Source organism: Leptonotus elevatus, chromosome 13 (assembly GCF_054856555.1).
Source record: "Leptonotus elevatus isolate MCC_2025b chromosome 13, RoL_Lele_1.0, whole genome shotgun sequence".
NCBI lineage: Eukaryota > Metazoa > Chordata > Actinopteri > Syngnathiformes > Syngnathidae > Leptonotus > Leptonotus elevatus.
In genome coordinates this window covers 4,497,922-4,517,641 of record NC_141251.1, presented here as the reverse complement: position 1 = coordinate 4,517,641, position 19,720 = coordinate 4,497,922, and the positions used below count along the sequence as shown (strand labels likewise).

General features: G+C 39.5%; 1 protein-coding gene across 2 annotated transcripts in view; it reads left to right on the top strand.

The window, feature by feature from the left end:
• The window catches only part of insyn2ab (inhibitory synaptic factor 2Ab), a 46,081-nt gene extending 29,248 nt beyond the window's left edge, over positions 1-16,833 (top strand). For both annotated transcript variants that reach the window (XM_086093894.1, XM_086093893.1), the window contains 3 exons: positions 532-603; positions 12,717-13,183; positions 14,275-16,833. In XM_086093894.1, coding sequence (XP_085950020.1) covers positions 532-603; positions 12,717-12,900 — 256 coding nt within the window. In that variant the 3' untranslated portion in view covers positions 12,901-13,183; positions 14,275-16,833. The remainder of the gene's footprint in view (positions 1-531; positions 604-12,716; positions 13,184-14,274) is intronic.
• Positions 16,834-19,720: the final 2,887 nt, after the last annotated feature.

Here is a 19,720-nt window from a genome sequence, read left to right as displayed (position 1 = left end):
TTTTTAAAATCTACTTCCGCGGATGACTTTTGATTTGTGTCATATTTGATACATCCGGTAACTATGCTTTAAATTCATAGATTTATACCTGTCAAAAATATAATAATAAACAGACATATCAAACACATTAGTATTTCCAAAAATCAGAAAGAACATTTCCCACTATTAATAAGTACAGTATTAATAAGTACTCTCCTTTCTCAAGTGGGGCAATCTTGCAAAGTCAGCTGGGTGATACTACCCTCTAATGGATATTCCGTGCAATGCATGTGTCAGATCATCTGTCGCCGAGGATGGAAAGGCCAAACATTATCAAACAATGTCACGGAGCACGACAGGTATTTTGATTATGTAAAATCAGCAAATCTGCACACTTGATTAAGCGAATCTGAACAGACAGCGGGATCAGTACCCCCTCTGATGGGAGTAAACAACACAGATTATTGAAACAACCTGAACAAATTTGGCTGGTGGCCGATAGCCTGCAGCTATTAACGCTCTTTATCTTTTTCTTTTCTTCTCCTTCTGCAGGCTCACCTATCGAACAGGACAAGACACGGCGAACTGTGACACTTGTCGAAACAGCGCATGCATCATTTACAGGTGGGTAGCTACACCGCAGGTGCGTGTCATTAATTCTGCATTTAGTTCTGTTTTTGCACGCTGATGATTCAGTTCAGTATGCGAGGGATGCTTGCAGCGAATGTTGCTGCAGAGACGCAAATGCTTTAGAGGAGCATCAATATTTAAATGAAATACAAGCAATATACTGGGGACTGTAACTGCAATGTTCAGTTATCGACAACAATGTAATCATGCAGAAATGCTGGAATTAGATGGAAACTGTAATGCCAATAAGGGAATTCCGCTTTCCATGCCAGTGGTGTATTGAGCATACTGATGCTGGAACACTTAACCTCATGTCACGTAGGCCTCTGGAGACAGCAAACAATTCTCTTTTCTCTGTTGCCAAAAACAATTAACTAACTTTTGTTTTGGTTTAATTGAAGGAAATTTTGGTTCATCTAGTTATTCATTTGTTTTGGGAATATTGATAAATATAGCTGCGTATTATCCACACAGCAATAATAACATTGCCGTTCTGAAGAATTTGACCCAAGAGTTGCATTTACAGGCTGAACAAAAATGGTCCAAGGATTGACCCTTGAGGGACACCACACATCAATAGATAATCATTTTCATTCCACTGCTATTAGAACATTTTTTTCAAGTGATCATTCTTTATAGATTTTTGCAGTACATTTTCCGTACTGAATGTGGGAAAGGAGAGCCACAAATGTTATTTTTAGCTGTTTATCGAATGCCCAGTAAACAGTAAAACACATGTGTTTAGAATGCGTTGTGATATGTTTAAAACAGGTAAAACTATAGAAGTGATTTTTTTTCTTTTTTTATAAATATAGTGTCTATATTGGGTCTGGAATGTATACAGAGGTTCACTGGTTAATCAGGGCACCATGTAAGGAATATAAATAACATAAAGAGGTCAATAAAACATACTGGAACCTCAACGTGTGCCATCATAAATATTAGTTAGCAGTGCAAGCAATGTTGTAAGTACCACTAAAATAAGTAAAAAATAAGTTAACCATATTAATATTATGTTTAACCACATTATTATTTCTCCTTTGTAAATATATCATCAGTGACTGGGGAGATGCACTGCTATGTTGTGCTTGTACGTCAGCATTCTGTGGCAAAATGCTTCCAAGCGAAATCAGAAAAATGTGTGGGAAGAGTCAAGGCATTCAGTACAAATCTATTTTCTTTTCTTATTTTTTTTTTTTACTTCATTTTCTATTTGATGCAAAACACACACAAAATCAAACTATTTGGGCCTTGTGCTACATGATGGGATACATACCTGTGAAAATATATTTTAATAGAGGAAAAGGTTGCAGGAATCAACTCAGATTTTTTTTCTTTCCAAGTTGCTTTCTCTCTCCCCCTCGACAAACGCAGCGTTTCTCGCTGACCTAGATTGGGGTTTATTTGGAACACAAAAGAGAGAAGGAAGATCACAGCTCAGCTACAGAGATGAATATTTAGTATTTCGTATCGCATTCAGGAGGATGACAAAATCATTATGTTTATTATGCGGGAAAGCCGCCAACATACTGTAGAATTGTGGACTTTAATTAACACGGACAGACAGGTATTAATACATTTATTGTTAGGGTTATAGTTTGACATTTTGTAAATGTAAATGAGTGATGCTCTGGTAATTTGCAAAGGTTGCCTAAATATGAGAAATAACCCTCATTATTATGGATTCAGATAAGGGAAGAAAATATTCTTTCAATGTACAGAATAGTACTGCTAGACTTCACCAACAATGACAAGCATCACCATTGTAACAGCATTAACTTTGGACTACAAGTAATGAAGTCTTTTTTTTTTTATAAAAAAATACACTGACAGTGATTTAAAACGTGCTGAGTGTTAAAATTGGCATTTGCCTTGCATTTTAATGGCCATTTAAGTCTATTACACTATGTTATTATTTGTGTTGGTCATTTTGGTGATGCTTAGAAAGCAACGTACTTTTTGGAGGTGGTACTTGTAAAACGTTTGAGAAGCCTTATTTTAGGGTAATTGTAAAAAGCTTTGATTGTTGGGAAAGGATCGAAATGTACTTGAATGTCCCTTTAGGGAAATTTGTCTTGGACAACAGTGTTTTATTTTTTTGTTGCAATCACAATCTCATATAAACAAAACCCATTTGAGCCCAAATAAGACAATCTACAAGTGAAAAATGACAATATTACAGCGGTGAATTAAAAAAAATATCTAAAATGTATACTAGATGAAGGCAAAGTCACATTTCAAAATTAGATATTAAAAAACATGTCCCGTAGTACATTTGAGGTAATGTTAAAATGATTAGCTTGTTGTCTTTTCAACGGTGTAAACATTAATGAGTCCAGAATATAAATGTAAATTTACACCAAATTTAATAGCTTGCCATGGCAACCAAACAAAGAAAACAATGTTTTTGTGGCAAATGATGAAGTTTCAATGTTGTGTTTTGGAACTGTGCCACTTTTTGTTGATGCTTCAGGCAACAACCTTCAACACAAACCAGGCACTGCTACCAAAATGTACAAAGCTAATGTTCCCTAGCATCTTGTCTTTCCTAGTCAACGTTTAACTGTACCTGCAACAACAACTTGTGTAAAGCCTAATTCATTTGGCTGCGTAAGACTCTTTACAAAACATCAATAAAAGTACACACGAGCCTTTTGGGTGTTTTCACGTCCGCGTTCAACTGTGCCGCTGTCGTATGCTTTTTCTGTGAGTGTGTTACTAGAGCACTGGGTAAGATTTCTAATGAGGAGAATCTAAGTGTGCAAACTCCGAAGCAACTTAATTGACCAAGTGAACAAATGGCGCCGAGTGCCACTAAACCACAAGATGCCTCGTGGCGATAAAAGCACAATGAAGTTGCGCTGCATTAGCCAAATGCTAATCAAGTGGGAGATCATCATTTCATATGTGGCGTGTATCATTAAATAGTTGCCTATTTCAGCTGGTCCAACTGTTTTTTTTTTAAGAGTCATTGAACAGAGCTGGCAAGTTGGGCCATCTGCCGCCACGCTGTCCATCTCTGCCAAAACATGATGAGACACGTTGAAATCTCCAAACAGTTTAGTGCTCTTCAGCACAAACCTTTCAAGGCTGACTGATGCTGATGGGCCCATTTGAAGCAAAGGGTCGCTTTTCATCTTTTTCCTTGATTCAACGAATACCCTGGTTGCCCGCTCTTCTAAAAGCTCAGTAGAAGTAGCCCCTTTTTACACTCTTTGCTGTTCCGTATAATAAGCACCCAAGCGGAATGGGGGTGTGTGCAATTTTCTGCTTTAGTTGGTAGTATCAGAGCCATAGTAAAGGTTGGGCGGTGACAGTAGCCCCTTACACGTTAACCAATACTTTTTATTTGCCTGCTGTAAGGCAGTAGTTCTCAAACTGGGGGGTTTGCTAAACAATTAGCAATAAATGATCTTGTAGCCTACCATATCAAAATTGCATTTCCTTTGGCATGCATTGGTATTTGACGCAACAGTAGGTTTGAACCAATTGGTCGACGAGTCAAGGAGTCGACTATACCTCTCCGTATCAACATTGAGGTCGATTAATCGCGAATCACAATGTTGGCATCTTGTCTTCCAATTGGCCAATTTACAAAAAAAAACGTTCAACTCGCCAATCTTCTGTTTTCGCTGGCCTATATCGCTCTGTGGAGAAGCGAAATGTCAGGCCAACCAGGCGACGCAGTCTTCAAACATCTGCACAGGTCTTTGGAAATAATCTGGTTGTGGAAAAGCATAGAGGTTAGTCTTGCTAGTTGGCTATTCTGATCGTTCCTTTCTTGCAAAGTGAAAATGATTACACTCATGCTGTCCGTAGTTGGGTTTCCATCCACCTATTTTTATTTGAATTTTCAAGAAATGCGAAAATAAAACTGAATGGAAATGCTATAAATTCGAAAATAAGTTTTTACGCTTAGAGGGGGTGGATTTTGAAGCGTATCGGATATTACGTCACACGTACGTTTGTTAGTCCCGAAGCAATGTCGGACGATAAAGTAAGGTATGTTTGTGGTGACGACGAAACAGAAATATTTTTGGAATTAATTATAGAAGTGAATATTAACGCTAAGGTTCATCAAGAATTACAAAAGAAAACTCATATGACGGCATCGTACAACGCAGTCACTTCCTGGTCCTTTTCTTCTTCTTTTAAATTAATGGTGGATCACTTCTCTACAGTGTATATCGCCACCTACAGCGGCGGAGTCCCCTCTCGATATTCACAAAAGAAGAACAGATGGAACGGGCATAAGTCACATTTCCATTTTGCGCATTTTCAGTAAATTCACTTAAAAATTTTGAAACAATTGGATGGTTGGATGGTTCCCATAATAACTCATTCACTGCCATTGACGGTTATAGAAGTCAAAGTTCCATTTTAACTGGACTGGCAGTGAATGAATTTTATACATACAGTAATGTATTCAATTTAAACATCTCCCTGCACCCAAAAAGTTTGAGATCCTACTGTAAGGGGGCAAAGTGAGATGAGGGGGTTGAAGTGGACCAGCACATTTGTTGCCTTCTGCGATATATCCCTAGGTAAAACACTGCCAGTGTGTAAGCTGAATACTAAGTCCACTCACTGTCCGGGCCGCTTTGTGTTGAAAGCAGTTATCATGGTCTCTCTGACATCATCGCTATCTAATTATATCATTCCGCTGGGTTGTGACGCCTGTGTGGACGCCTACTTCAGACATCGCAATGTCCTGCTTTGGTGCGTTGTGTTTGAAAGGGACAGGAGAATAAATCCCTATACCTCTGATTTCACCAGGAATGCAGTGTGAAAGCACCTTGTGTGTGAGGGAATGTCAGAAAGGCAGAACAGAGGTGTGAAGTTTGACAACCCGACACTTACTTCTCCCACCTTGTTATGTTGAAAGCAATTTTATAGATCACACCAGACTACAAACGCTGGTGTTGCCGTGTATCAAATTGTCAGATGACAGGATGACACTGATAGCGTTGCGGTACACAGGACTGATCGAGTCCTGTTCATAGGCGTGAAGGTGAATGGTTGTCTCTCTGCACTGGTCTGGTGACCAACCCAGGGTACGAGGGCTTCCTGGTAGAAACAAACTAATGCTGGGCTTACGCCTAGCAATTTTCACCGTCTCCGACTACAAATTGAGAGTCTTAAGGACATTTAAGAGTTTTACTGGAGTGCTCCCGTCACCTCGATCGTTTCAGGTGGTATCTCCGCTGTTTTAGGTCAGTCTTATCCCAGTCTTCGCCTTATGACAATATCAAACATGGTTGATATTAATTCAAGTCTTTCTGCCTTTGCGGTGACGTGACACAACCAATGGATGAACTCTAACGAGAGTGGCATGGACGAAGGGGAAACACTGGCAAAAACGTGTCTGCTTCAAAGAAGATGGATCGTCCAGAAAGGGGAATGGATGGTAGAGCTGTGGTCAGAACAGCCCAGCCTGTTTGTTTTTAAGCAAAAAGGGGGACAATGCCTAAAGAATCTAGTTGTAGCCTTGTAAATACTGACCCTGTCTTTGTAAAATCTCAGTCTGAGACTAGGGTGTGACTAAAAACTCTATAATTTGTCTTCATGCGTAAGCAGGAGTGAGATGATCGTTTTCTAAGGGTCCTTTCCAAATCTTCTCAAAGTCTTCTGATGTACAGGTACAGGTAGCATACGTTAGACGGACGTAACAGAAAATAGACGCCGCTAAAAACTAAATAAGGACTGAGTCTATACTACACAAGTCAGGAGTAAAATGTAATTTAAGCAATGAAAGAAACCAAATCTAACCTACACAAACATATAAATAATAACAGGACCAAGATAAAAACTACTTACATGATACCACCAACAGGAAAGAAAAATTCTGCTTACGAATGATGCAGACTAGCACACAATGAACAAAAACATAACATATCCTGTCAACTGTTTCCCCTGCGCTTAAAAATCTGGCTATCCACACTACCCAGGCAACTGGAACAAAAAAACACACCAAACAGACGGATAATAGGATCATGACAATACCTCGAAATGTATCATCCTAAACCAAGGACCTTCTGTACAGTCTGCCTTTTGTCCACAATCCACTGTGATCAGCTTCAGCTTTCCTATGACCCTTAACAGGATAAGTGCTTGAAAATGGGTGGATTCGATGCCATGTTACAGTGTCAACGCAATCTCCTGCTTCACTGCCTTCTGTTTTAAAGGCAAAGTCACATAAATAAATGCCGCGTCTTCCGTTACAACTCCATACGGCTATTTTGCAGGGTCTCCTTGTAGAACCGACTTGCGAGTTAAGCCGCTGACCAGGCGGCAGCCGGTGAAGAGAACGCGGTGTGACTGACGTACATTTAAAAGAGCAGGCGGCGGCCAGGGAGGGGAAAAAAAATCAATTATTGCTCAAAGACTGACAGGCAGGAACCGCATGTTGCAGCCATACCACAGATTAGAATCCCCTGAGATGTATACCTTTAATTTCAGAGCACTACAACTTTTCGAGTGTATGTCCGATAAAATCAGGAACCCGGCAGCTGCCGAGCTAAGGTGCTCAATCAGAGTCACTGGGTCTTATCCAGACCTCGGCTCTCGCCTGCCTGACACCCGCCCCCGCACTCCGTCACCTCCACTACCCCCCCCCCCCCCCAATCCTCCCGTATGCCGATGCCTATCATAAATCAGCGCAACAAATGGGGTGCATATTTGGCAAAACAAAAAGAAGGGAGAAAGGCTCAACATGTGGATGATGAATCAGGGAAATAACCGTATGTTGTAATTTTTACATCAAACTTGCAGAGAAAGGAAAGAAAAGGTCATTCCACACACATTTTTCACTTTCCTGGCCTGATATTGAGACACTTCTGTTATTTGTCTGATGCTTCTGTCAATACAATTGATGTGAGCAGAAACTCATTTTTGTTGAGATTTTAACCACCCTGTGTTCTTAATATTCACTTTACTAACTGCATATTATACAACAATTAGTTCTGACAAAGCAGTTTGATTGAACAAGAGTCATTCAATGAGTAATGTTTTACCGTACAACAGCACTGGGACTGTAAATTTTACCGTAACTTTGATTGTAAAGATGGACATATTTCCAGAAATAGCTTTTGATTAAAAGTATGTGTGATTATCAGATGAGGATGAAGGCTTGTTGTGATTGAATGACACATTAATGACACGTTAAGTGTAGAAAGGGGAACAGACACTCGGCTAACTTGCTAATGAAGCTAACAAGTGCGCGGTCGTCATGTCACTCGGCTTCATTTTTCATTTCTGGACTACTTTGTGTAACTTTTCCTCGTAGTGCCGCGCCCACTAACCAACCTGATGCGTGAAAGTAAAACAAGCATCTGCTTTATTTTATTGTCACTTTTGGCTTTGGCTAGTTAGCATGTCACGCTAATGGCTAATAATTAAGAGGCTTAACAAGCCTAAACAAACCATTTTTTTCTGCTAATAATTGCTCTGAATGAAAATGTTTGAAATTGGGGATTTTTCTTTTCAGTAGTTTATGGAATAAAACAACATAAAATCGTTTTTACTCCAGCATATACATGTAAATAGCAAAATCAAAGAAACTGATTATTTTACAGTGGTCTAATTTTTTTCCAGAGCAGTATATATTTAAAAATAAATATATAAATATATAAATAAATAAATAAATAAGAGCGTCTATGTGTCACTGAGTCAAAAACAATAAACTGAAGACGAAAGTAGAAAAAAAAAATCCCGGTTGTGAAGTGGCGACATACACGCTAACCTCCTTGCATTTCCTGTACATTTTTTATTTGTGTTTTAAAATTATATTATTCAGGGATTTAAACTATTATTATGGGCTATTGTAAACATTTTTAGGAGGGCGTCCATTATTTGCAGATTTTCGAATTTCATTTGGGGATTTGGTCCACTTGCATACCGCTGTAAGTTTCTGTGCATATTGTACATTTCGAGCACAATAACGTTAGTGGACGGGGAGTTGATATGGAAGTACGCACGGCCTACTTGTTCTTAAAGCACATTTACGACTGCATTGTTCTTTGTTGCACTTTATGAGTGGCCTGCCGCTGGGTCCGCCGCAACATGCTTGATTACATCATAACAGGTATAATCTGCCATCATGCTGTTGAATTAAATACAAAAACAAGCAAAAAACAGCAGTTGCATAAAAGTATACCGTGTAGGTTTTTCAATTGGGAACAGACAATAAGTTTGAAGAACAGTCAAGTGAAATGAAATGCGGCCGCTGTGTCGTGTGATGAGAGCGAGGAGCTCATTAGCACCGGTGTCCCACGTTGAGGCGGCGGAGCAGAGGCTGTTCTGGTGAACAATTGTTAAGATTGTTTGCGCGTCCTGTTTTGTTCCCATTAATGAAATTGGCTTTTTCCTGTGTGTTTGTGAAGCACAGAGCATGTAATAGACACCGTCGGCTTGCGATTTGCATGACAAAGGCACCCAGCCTTTCTGCATAGCATTTACATAACCTGTGGGGAATTTTAGGTTGTTGTTTTTTTTCACGCTTCGTACCGTCATAAGAGGAAATAGCGTCCACTCTGGCGATTTTAATCCACTGCATACGACTCCGCTGTTGGGACGGAACCACTCATCTTGTCAAGTGAAGGACTTTCAAGTGTGAAATGGCCAAAACGGGAAGTCAGCGGTGGAGATATGACTTTACGATGAATTCCGCTGAAGCAGGAAAGAAGACATCTTTTGATTAAAAAAAAACAAATAAAACAATCACCAAAAAGTGTTTCGCGTAATACAAACAGTTTGCCGCCTCGCTAAACAAATGATTAATCTCCCTTTTTGAGTGCCCTAGAAAAGCTCCAGCTGCTGTGTGAAGGTGTTCTTACTGTAGTTAGTGCCTATGTTTGCTCAAACACCTGCGCCACCCCCAAGCCCCCCCCCCATCTCCCCTCCCCCCAAAGCACCTGCCGTAAACAGCGTTGTCTGCCCGGGCATTTGTCCACAGTATCCACTAACTGCCGTGATCAGCCAAGTAATGAATTGCTTAATAATTACTGGGGCTATTTGGTGGTGCTCCATACTGATGTGCTGCCTGTTCACACAGCGATAGTAAAAGACACTGTACATAAAGAAAAACAGAGTGATGGTCCGACTGTCCTTAATTTGGGATGGACAATGTAATCAGTTCAATGAAGAAAAAAAATATTCTATACTGCTTATCCTTTTCAGGGTCGCACGGGAGATGCTTGAAAGGCAGAATACACAGCCCATAGCCTCCGGGATTGTAGCTGGCTAACATGCTAAGCTAAGCACCAAGGGTGTGCCAATAAATTGATTCTCATAGGAATCGCGATTCTCATTTAGTACGATTCAGAATCAATTTTAAATGTCCCCAAATCGATTTTATTTAAATAATTTTATACTGTCTTGCCTTTGTTTGTGTGTGCCTTTAATGGGAACGCTGTTTATGTTGTACCCGATTTGGCCATTTAGGGGCAGTGTGGTTCTGCACGTTCTAATAAACTGTTAAGTTGTAGCCACATTCGAGAGTAGAAGGAAAAAGTCAAGTTATGCCAATAAAAGTTGTTTTTTTTTGCAGCGTAGGAAGCGCATATGCCGGTGAGTAATGTTAAGATGCTCACCTGTATACATTCCTGAAGCGTTTTGTATGAATAGCCGTTCTTTTGAGGGATAAAAGTGTCGCGAGTAGTGCGCTAATTAGCATTAGCGAGTCAGACTGGAGTAGATCATGACGATTCTTTGCTCATCTACAAATTGAAGCAGAAACCATTGTCAATCAAATCATTTTGAATCGAAAATTGATTCTGAATTGAATCGCAGAAAATTGGAATCGAATCGAATCGTGAGACAGATTCCCACCCTTACTAAGCACGTATGCTTATTGCTGATAAATTAAACGCCCTCCATAATTATCATAAACATTCTGATGATTGTGAGGTTGATCATATATTAAAACAGTCGAAAACTCGAGGCCACAAAAGTACTACCAAGTGATCTATAATGTTTCTATTAGACTTTTGTACTTAACTGACACTTATCTCCAAGCTGAGGACAGTCCCCAGGATTCATGATGCCACTGTGATTGTTGCGTATCTGTCAGCAGGCTAATTGCGCTGCCCATCACAGTAGTTAGCCCATCAGGCCCGGGGTAAAGCCCAAGCATGTATCTGCCTGCCAACGAGGTTGACCTTGATGCATCAGATGTCATCTCTTTTGGCTGCGTGTCTTCTTTAATCCAGTTAGCCTTTTGAATATTGCGTTCAGCATTGTAAATGAGTGCATGGGGCCCCTACAGCCCCAAAGCAGCTTCATTTTTTTCCTCACAGGGAATACTGAAAGCTGTCATGTTAGCAGGAAAATTGGCCGAGATTCATTATTTCATATTCTTGCTGTGACAGTCTTGAAATATATAGCGCATAGTCCTGGAATAAATACATTAACAGAACCCAACAAATCAATAGCAATACGGCAAAAGAAAACGCGGTCTAATGCTGGATTTATTCCACGCCGGAATCTGGGCAGTTAATCATGGCCTGCTTGGCCTCTGCCTGCTTGCATTTGGTTGGAATTAAGCTGCACACTTCTCCCGGGCCAGGCAGATTTAATCGGCCAGAGAGTTCAAGTCCGGTGCCGCTACAAAAACATCACACAATGACCAGCCCGGGGATTAGACTGACGGACGGATGTGGACGTCCGATGTCGGGCGAAGCCGTGCACAAACAATCACGAAGGCTTTTTTTAAAAAAAAATTTATTTATGGAACTATAATCTAGGCAGGGGGAAGCCCTTTGACTGCATGCATGCAAAATGCCGACTGGAGGAATTTCAGGGATTGTGTGTCACAAGAGATATGCGCTTCCCTCCCAGCTTCCATCTGGATCAGCAACTTCTTAACATAAAGAACAAGCCAGAAAACACAAAGTGATGCATGTGACAGCTGCATAAAAAGACGAGTCGTGAAAGTTTGGAACTGCCGGAATGAAGTCACATCTCGACTGACATCCTATTAAGACTGTAAAACTACTTCTGCCTTACTGTGTACTGGATAATAAGGAAGTGGGGATTTTACATGAGCTAAAAGGCTAGTGGGGCACCTGCTTTAGCTGATGGCAGTATGGTGAAAAATATACTTCTACAGTTGTTGTTTTTTTAAATTAAATCAGAGTAATAATAATAATTTCCTTAATTTGAGCCAAGAAATGCCATAGTCTTACGCCCAAAATTATGCCGAGCAAAAATTCACCACGTTAGGTGCACTAACTAGCTAAACCATTCCTTCTGAGCATTTTCATGCCAACTCTTATCGTCTTTTGTCTTGGGTCAGTAGAGCCAAAAAAAACAAAATATAGCGAGTGCGTCTTATACCTACGCTAACTAGCTATAATTTACTTACTTCTGGGTGTGTTCATACTGTGTCTCTCTGTCCTTTATTTGCTGTATTGTGCCCTAGAGACCACATCAGGAATGCTAACAAGCTCATGGTTCCTGCCAAGGCCTCCTGAAGTAGAGCTAAGGAAACAACAATGTTTATTATGAATTCAACAACAAGTGAGCATTCAGGAACGACCTTAAACTAGCAATAGTTAAATTTCTGAGCAGTGGAGGCTTCTGCCCCACTTTGCCAACAGAGGTGGCAAATCTAGGTCCAGAAAGTAAAAACACTGCCAGTTTGGCTTCAGCCCCAGGTGCTAGCTAGCAAGTTCCCTAGCTAGCTCCCCGGGTGCTCGGTTACCTGCGAGGGAGCTAGCTAGCAGAAGGGGCTAAAGCCAAACTGTGGCAGGGTTTTTTCTTTCTGGACCTGGATTTGCCAGATCTGTTTGTCAAAAAAATTGAGTTAGGGAAAAACATAATGTAGCCCACATTTTCTACCTAGCAACAAGTGATCACGTCAGGAATGCTAACTTGCTAAATTCTTCCTGTCATCTGTCCCAGCTATTTCTCTGCTGTGTGGGGCATGTACACAACAATTTGCTGAATAACTACTTTTGAAAAAACAAGTCAAGGATTTGTTCTGGCATCCAGAAATATGCTACCAAATGTAGCATTCACATTTTTTGTGACAGTGACAACGAAAGCAGTCAGAGAAGAGTTTCTGTAATTCTTCATCTAATCCCTTTCACGGTCTGCTCTTGTTACAGTGTGGAGTTGGACTTCAAGCTGCAGGAGGACAAGCTGCAGCCGCTGATGAAGAGACTTTGCCCCCAGGACAGCCAACAATGTCCCGCCCTGCCTTACTCCAACGAAGTCTTCACATCCACTCCCAAGCGCAAATCCAAGTCTGACTCTAAGAAGCACGCACGCTGGAAACTGTGGTTCCTTTGAACGCAACATGAATGCTTTGGAAACGGCCTTTTATTGGGCGCGCTAATACCCCGTGCTCGTCTCAAAATGGATGAAAGAATGTTCCGGAGGAGGAATCAAGCCAAGAGGATGGATAACACAGTACAGTAGAGAAAACGTTCGTTTTTGGGGTTCTGAGCTGAGACTGCACGTCATGTCAGCGGGGAGAAAACAAACAAAAAATAATCATTATATATTTCAAATTCTGCCAAACCTTTTTCTGGCATGTTAGCTGGAGAGGACGGATGAACACCTGCAAATCTAGGTGAGTCTTGGAATACATTTTTGCGCAAATATACCTTTTTGGTTTGGCTAAAATTACACATGAAGCTGCGAGATGATGGCCGAACTTGTTTGGATTTAAAATCTAATTATTCCACACAAAGTAATAGAAATTATAATTCAACATAACAGTTCATACAAGTCTAAAAAAATGTTTAGTACTTTTGATCATTAACATCTCATTTAGCACAATGACAAAATATTAACAAAGACCTTTAGAGCACCAATTTCTGCCGAGGAGGACTCAATGTCAGTTTTTTTTCCATTCATATTTCATATCAGTGGCTGGTCTCAACAGCCTCCATGTGTATCTGATACTTTAAAATAAAGCTTTACATGGGCATCTCAAATATCATGGAAAATTTAATTGACTGTATTTTTGTAGTTTAAGTCAAAATGTGTAATTTTCATGACTAGATACTTTACAGCTAATTAAAAACCCCAAATCCCCATTTCAAGAAGTTAGAATATTATATGAGAAAACAAATATTTATTATTTTATAAATTACTTTTAACTAGAAATTAGGTATAAATTGGCCTTTATAAGTGTATAATGTTCACTTCACTGTATTTATTTCCGTTAAATTATTCATTATTATGCTCACTTTATATTTTCAAAACATTTCTACAATGATCTAATTTCCCTAAATGGATCTGAACATTGTTTTTCCTTCATTAATGATGTCATCTTATTATTGATGCAGCCATTTTGTAGTGAGCAGCCAGCACAAAACACACTTGATTATTTTTCCGCAAAATTGTGGTCAAATTCATCTACTTGTAATTTTCCACTGTACTACGCAAGATGTGCAGTATGTCATTCAAAGATTCATTTATTTCGGTAGTTCAATTAAAAAAAATTAAGCATATTTTACAGATAGATTAAAACACACAGAAAGGCTCATTCCTATGCTGATTGTTTCGCATGTAATATTTTCATTTATTGAGGTGATACCACGGCAATATTCTTTAGCCGTAAGCTACCATCATTAAAATACTGTATATAATCAAATGAATGCAAGATCTTAATTTGCGCTCTAATCCCAATTTTTTTTTTCTTTTTCATCTTTCCAGCATACTGCTTGGCAACAAGAGGAGGCGCCACGTGAGGGGCCTTTCATTGGTGAAGGTGTAATCATTGAATGGACACCACCTCCGGCAAAGCACAACAATTGACCCTTTTCGAGGAAAAAACACGTGTCAAGGACTGAAGTCCGGCACAGTACTTCCCGCTCGGCCGAGGGCTCGCCCGCCTCTTTTTCATCTCCCATCCCGCTGTAACTTCTTTTAAGTCAACGCTCTGTGCAAAATAACCAACCAGCATCGCCTTAGACATCATGTTTATTCCCGCCTCCCCTTAATGGATGGTACACGGAGTTGAGAATGTATGAATATTTTGCGCACCGGCTGTGTTTACTGCGCCGTAAAATATCTTCTGCAGGCAAGACTGAGAAGGCTACATGATAGAGAAAGCTGCTTGAATTTTGTAGTTTTATGGCTCAGATGTCGTCAGGTAGAGTTGAGGTTATTAAGTTTGGGGTTATAAAAATGGTCGCACACGAACGACTGAAACAGTTGTAAAAAAATAAAAAATGCAGAAAATACATGCCGTAAATACAGTACGGCCACAGTCTACACTTTAGATTATAATCGACATATTTATAGCAAAGATGATGACATTTTGGCAGGAAAAAAAAAGGCATGTGTGAGTCTCTCCTTAATTTTTTAAAAGGATATTTTCTGGATGAGCTCACATTTTTAACAACACATGCAACATTTGTATTTTTCCGATGATGTGATGCTTTGGAAGGAAGGAAAGAAAGTAAAGGCTGTTTTTGAAAGGTCTTCTTCATGTTGTGAAGATTTTTTTTTTATTGTTGCCTTGCAGCTACACTTTTCCGAGGGGATCGCGCGACGATGTTGGCGTCGGGCTGTATTGTACTGTTATGCCACTTTTCTCCTCCAGAGGCAGCAGTGAGTAGAAAGCCGTTTGTTTTTTTGCGAAATGTGTGATAGATTATACATGAAACTTTTTTTTTTTTTGCCTGTAGTTTTACTCTCCAGCTCAGGCTAATGAATTTCCTTTATTCATATGGACGTCGCCCCCTAGTAAATGCTAGATCGTAAACATTGGGTGATGCTGAGTGGAATATAATGTGGTTCTCTCCAGGTTTCTGTTTTGACGCTCCAAAATAACACAAGATTCTAGTAAAGCACTACTTTTGTCTAAATAAGGTTCCTCAACTCATTTCAACATAGTTCCTCTGCGCCAAAACTCTACTTTGGTCTAAAATAATCCTCCAACAAAGTTATTTGGCACAACAACAACAAAAGCCACAAGTCAGTGGTATGACACTACTTTTGGATAAGTGAAGCTCCTCAACTCACTTATTATAATTCATTGGCACCAAAATACCACATGATTGCAGCAAAACACTCCTTTTGTCTAAATTAAGCGTTTCAATTCACTTCAACCCAATTCCTTGGCATCCAAATGCCACAAGATGGCAGCAAATGCTCTACTCTTGTTGACATGAAGATGCTCAACTCATTTCAACATATTTCCTTGGCAACAGCCTGCCAAAAGATTGCATCAAAGCTCTACTTTTGTCCAAAGGAGGCTGCTAATCTCATGTGAACATGGTTCCCTGGCAATGAAATGGTACATGATGGCGCCAAATTGACAATTTTATATAAAATTTGACCTGAGCACATAATGGGTGAGAATTGATGACTCAGCAAATTGCAAATATGGAGGAGTTTTCTGTACTTGCTTTGCAATGTAGTCATGTGAGTTTTCCAACTTGCTGTAAGCCGTCAAATTGTGTATTTTGGAGCAACATTGTTTTTTCCCCACCTGCTATTTCTACATCTCAATTCACTCCTTTTCAACGGCACAGCCTCAATCGTCAGTCCTCAACCTTCTCATGCCTCCTTTGGAGCTTTGGAGCATGACCGGTGCTCAGGTGCACCACTTTCAAGTCCTCGTTTTCTGTGATTACCCGTCACGGGAAAAAAAACACCTCCATCGAGCGAGTAGCGTAGAGGTTGGGGGTCCCAACTCATCAAAGTGAGTGACCGCACGGTGCGCATCTTTCCTCCTGTCCTTATCGCACCCCCCGCGGCGTGCCCGTCCGTCTCTTTCATTATTGTCGAGGCTCAGCAGATTTGCTCCTGTTTTATTTTCACGCCGCTTGCGTTCACTCTCTCTCTCTCTCTTTTCTCATGTCATTTGATTCCTGCAGAGTTTCCCTGATCTATTTATTCCACAGTTCATAATTCAGCATGTTTAGCTCCTCACGCTGGCTGTCTCTTCCCCGCTTGTAAACAAATAGAAAATCTAATTTTCTGTCTGGCCAAATTGACGCGTCGCAGTTGAAATATTTTCTCATTTGGGACAATTATTGCTAATTTTATCAACCTGTAGTTTTGTTGTTGTTTTGCTCCCCAACAGTATTAGTCATTCAATGGTTTCTTTGATTAGATGAGATGGAATTTTCCATTTGAGATACTACTCTAGGGGTTGTGAACATTTTCAAATTGAGAGATACTTTTTTGGGTACTGTTTAGTTCAAGGGGCATTATTGGGGCATATTGGTATTTCTGAAATACCAATATATGTTGTTATTAACTCATTCACTCGCAGCCATTTTCACTGAAGCAATCCCCTTCGCTCCCGGCTGTTTTACTGGATTTTGACTGATTTTGCAAGGCCCACAGAAAATTGTGTTCTATTGCTACAAAAACACCTACCAAAAGAAAGATTAAAGTCTCTTCTTTCATCAGGAAAAAAATGTATATTTCTATCTGTTTCTGTTTTGCAGCAATTACCATTAGAATATAGCTAAGTTTCATCATTCTTCACAAACCTGTTAAAAACAATGGCTAAAATAGCTTTTTGCAACATGACCCTGGTTGATCTCATATACTCTGCTGCCACCTGCTGGCCGTTTTTTGTGATAACTACCATTGCTTTAAGCGACCTCTTCAGGTCAGAAGCTGCATCAAAGCCTTCTGTATGCTCAAGCATAAAAAAACATTTAAAAAACAACGTATAAATACGTTTTGGGGAGTGTAGGACTAAGTATAAAAACGTATTTGTACGTCTTTGGGTTTGAATGAGTTAATAAATCATGTGATTCCAGACACACGTCATGTTAATGATTGAAGAAAAAGATGATTATAAATATGCAAAACAAAACATAACACTTTTCAATAACATTATTTCTCATTATATTAACTTAGTTATTCGACATAACTTCATGTAACACAATATGATTATTGTATTGACTGCGTGAAGATATGTCACCTTCTCCCTGCACAAAAGTGAAATGTATGAAACTCTTATAAGATAAAATATCCCTTTCCTTTATTTATATAAATGAATCAAATTATGAAGGCAGATTTGCGAGAAGTCAAAATGAATAATTAATTATCGTGATCAGATAACTGTTGTTTACATTTGCCTGAAACGCTTTAAGGTCGCGATTTCCCAATTTTATGGAATGCAGCATAAACACAAAGAAAATTGTGAGACAATGAGGCACATCTGGACAAAATCCGAGTGCCTTTAAAAAAAAAATGTTTTTTTATCACATTAATGAAGTTGAAGAAATGCAGATCAGTACAGGTCTTGACCCGTCATGATGGAAAATCCAGAGTTTGGCCAACCCCAGACAAGACCAAAATGTTTTGGACTTGAAGACCAAGACCAGCCTTGAGTTTCACATTTCTGCACGACAGGTAAGTTTATCAACTCTTTTTGATTTTGATTTGATAATACAGTCTCCAAAATAAAACTTTGAATGATAACATTTCGTATTATAGTCACACTCCATTACGAATAAGTTATTAGTGAAATGTAACTCAATTCAAATCTTGCTATCAGTTTAAAATGTTCCCGAGGTCTGCTGCGACTTCATCCATCACGTCGTGATCAAACTCCAATTGTAAAATGTTCCACTCCAGTTGATTTCCGCCAATTTGGTCGAGAATGTGACAAATTGAGTATCGCGATGTGGATTTTAAAGATTAAAACGGGGGAAACACGGGTGGCACAAAGTCAACCGCGAGGACATCTTCGCTCATTATCACCTCATGAAGAGGCTCGCCTACTTTGCGGGACTCCATCTAATAGAGAAGATTACTCACCACGCACACGTGCGCGAGATCATGTCGTCGAAGGCTCATCTGGAGGATAATAAGAACAAAATGACCTGCTGCTGGATTTCAGCGTGTGTGTGTGTGGGGGGGGGGCTTTTAATGTAGGTTGCAATCAGTAACTTCATCAGCCATGCTGCATGACCTGCATGTCGTGCGATGAATGATAATCAATCAGCCGCAAAAAAACAAACAAAAAAACTCATTTAAAAGAGAAGCGCTGGCGGAAAAGTAAAAATTAGCAAAGCTGAACGCGTGAAGAATTGTCCTTTCACAAATGCACTCTTCTTAACCCTTGTGATATATCGTGTGTCAAATTCACCACTTTTACGTTTTATAATTGGGAAAAAAATGATCATAAATGAGGAGAAAACTTTGCGCAACACAAATAGACAGACAAAACATGAGTCACAGACATATTAGTTATCCTCTGCATGACTTCAATAGTTAACTCACGATTAATAACTAAAAATTAACGCAATAATTTTGATACCCCTATAAATAATATAAAATAATAAACAAATACAAAAACTAAATAATATAATTTATTATAATATATGTATGTATTATATATATATATATATATATATATATATTTTTTTTTTTTTATTATTATTATTTTTTTAATTATTATTTGAGATATATTTTGACTTCCGTGGTCAGGGAGTGAGTTATATCTCATGTATTTAGTGTCAGCATTTTCCCATGTGATTAATAGTGACAAGGCATCTATTACAGTGGACACCACAATTACTGTACTGAGAAAATACTGTAGTATTCTGTAAATGTCAAAAGAAGAGCAGTTTATGTGCTATTCTGAAAAAAGCATTTCATGTTCACAGGTCATCACAAATTGTGCGTTAGCTTTGAATTTCCCCTCAAAGGACTTTATTAGGCACCACGATGGGATTTTAAGCACATCTGCTTCTTGTTTAAAAAATAAATGCAACTGTAATAAGGCAATAACAAGAAAAACACTTTTAAGCACGTACTCCAGGTTATCCGACCTCTTGTTTTTGACTGAATAAAACGCCGGCGCTAATACGCCCCATCCATGTTTTCGCTTGTGTACTCCAATCAATAATGTAAAGCTTTTAAACAGAAACTCTTGAAACTCATTTAAGGCTCGCGGGCAAGCAAACATTCATCGAACACTAATAACCTTGCTGAATTATTCAACGTATATTTTATTGAGCTCACACGCCAGAGCGGGGAAAGGAGCCTTGCTCAGCGTCACGCCGTCTTCCAGTGTGACCCGCGAGAGGCCGATGAACGACGAGCGGCCTAACCAAACGTGACAGTCGATCCGTCGACGGGGCGGACGCGACGTGCAAATACGACGAGCGCCATCTTGACAGCG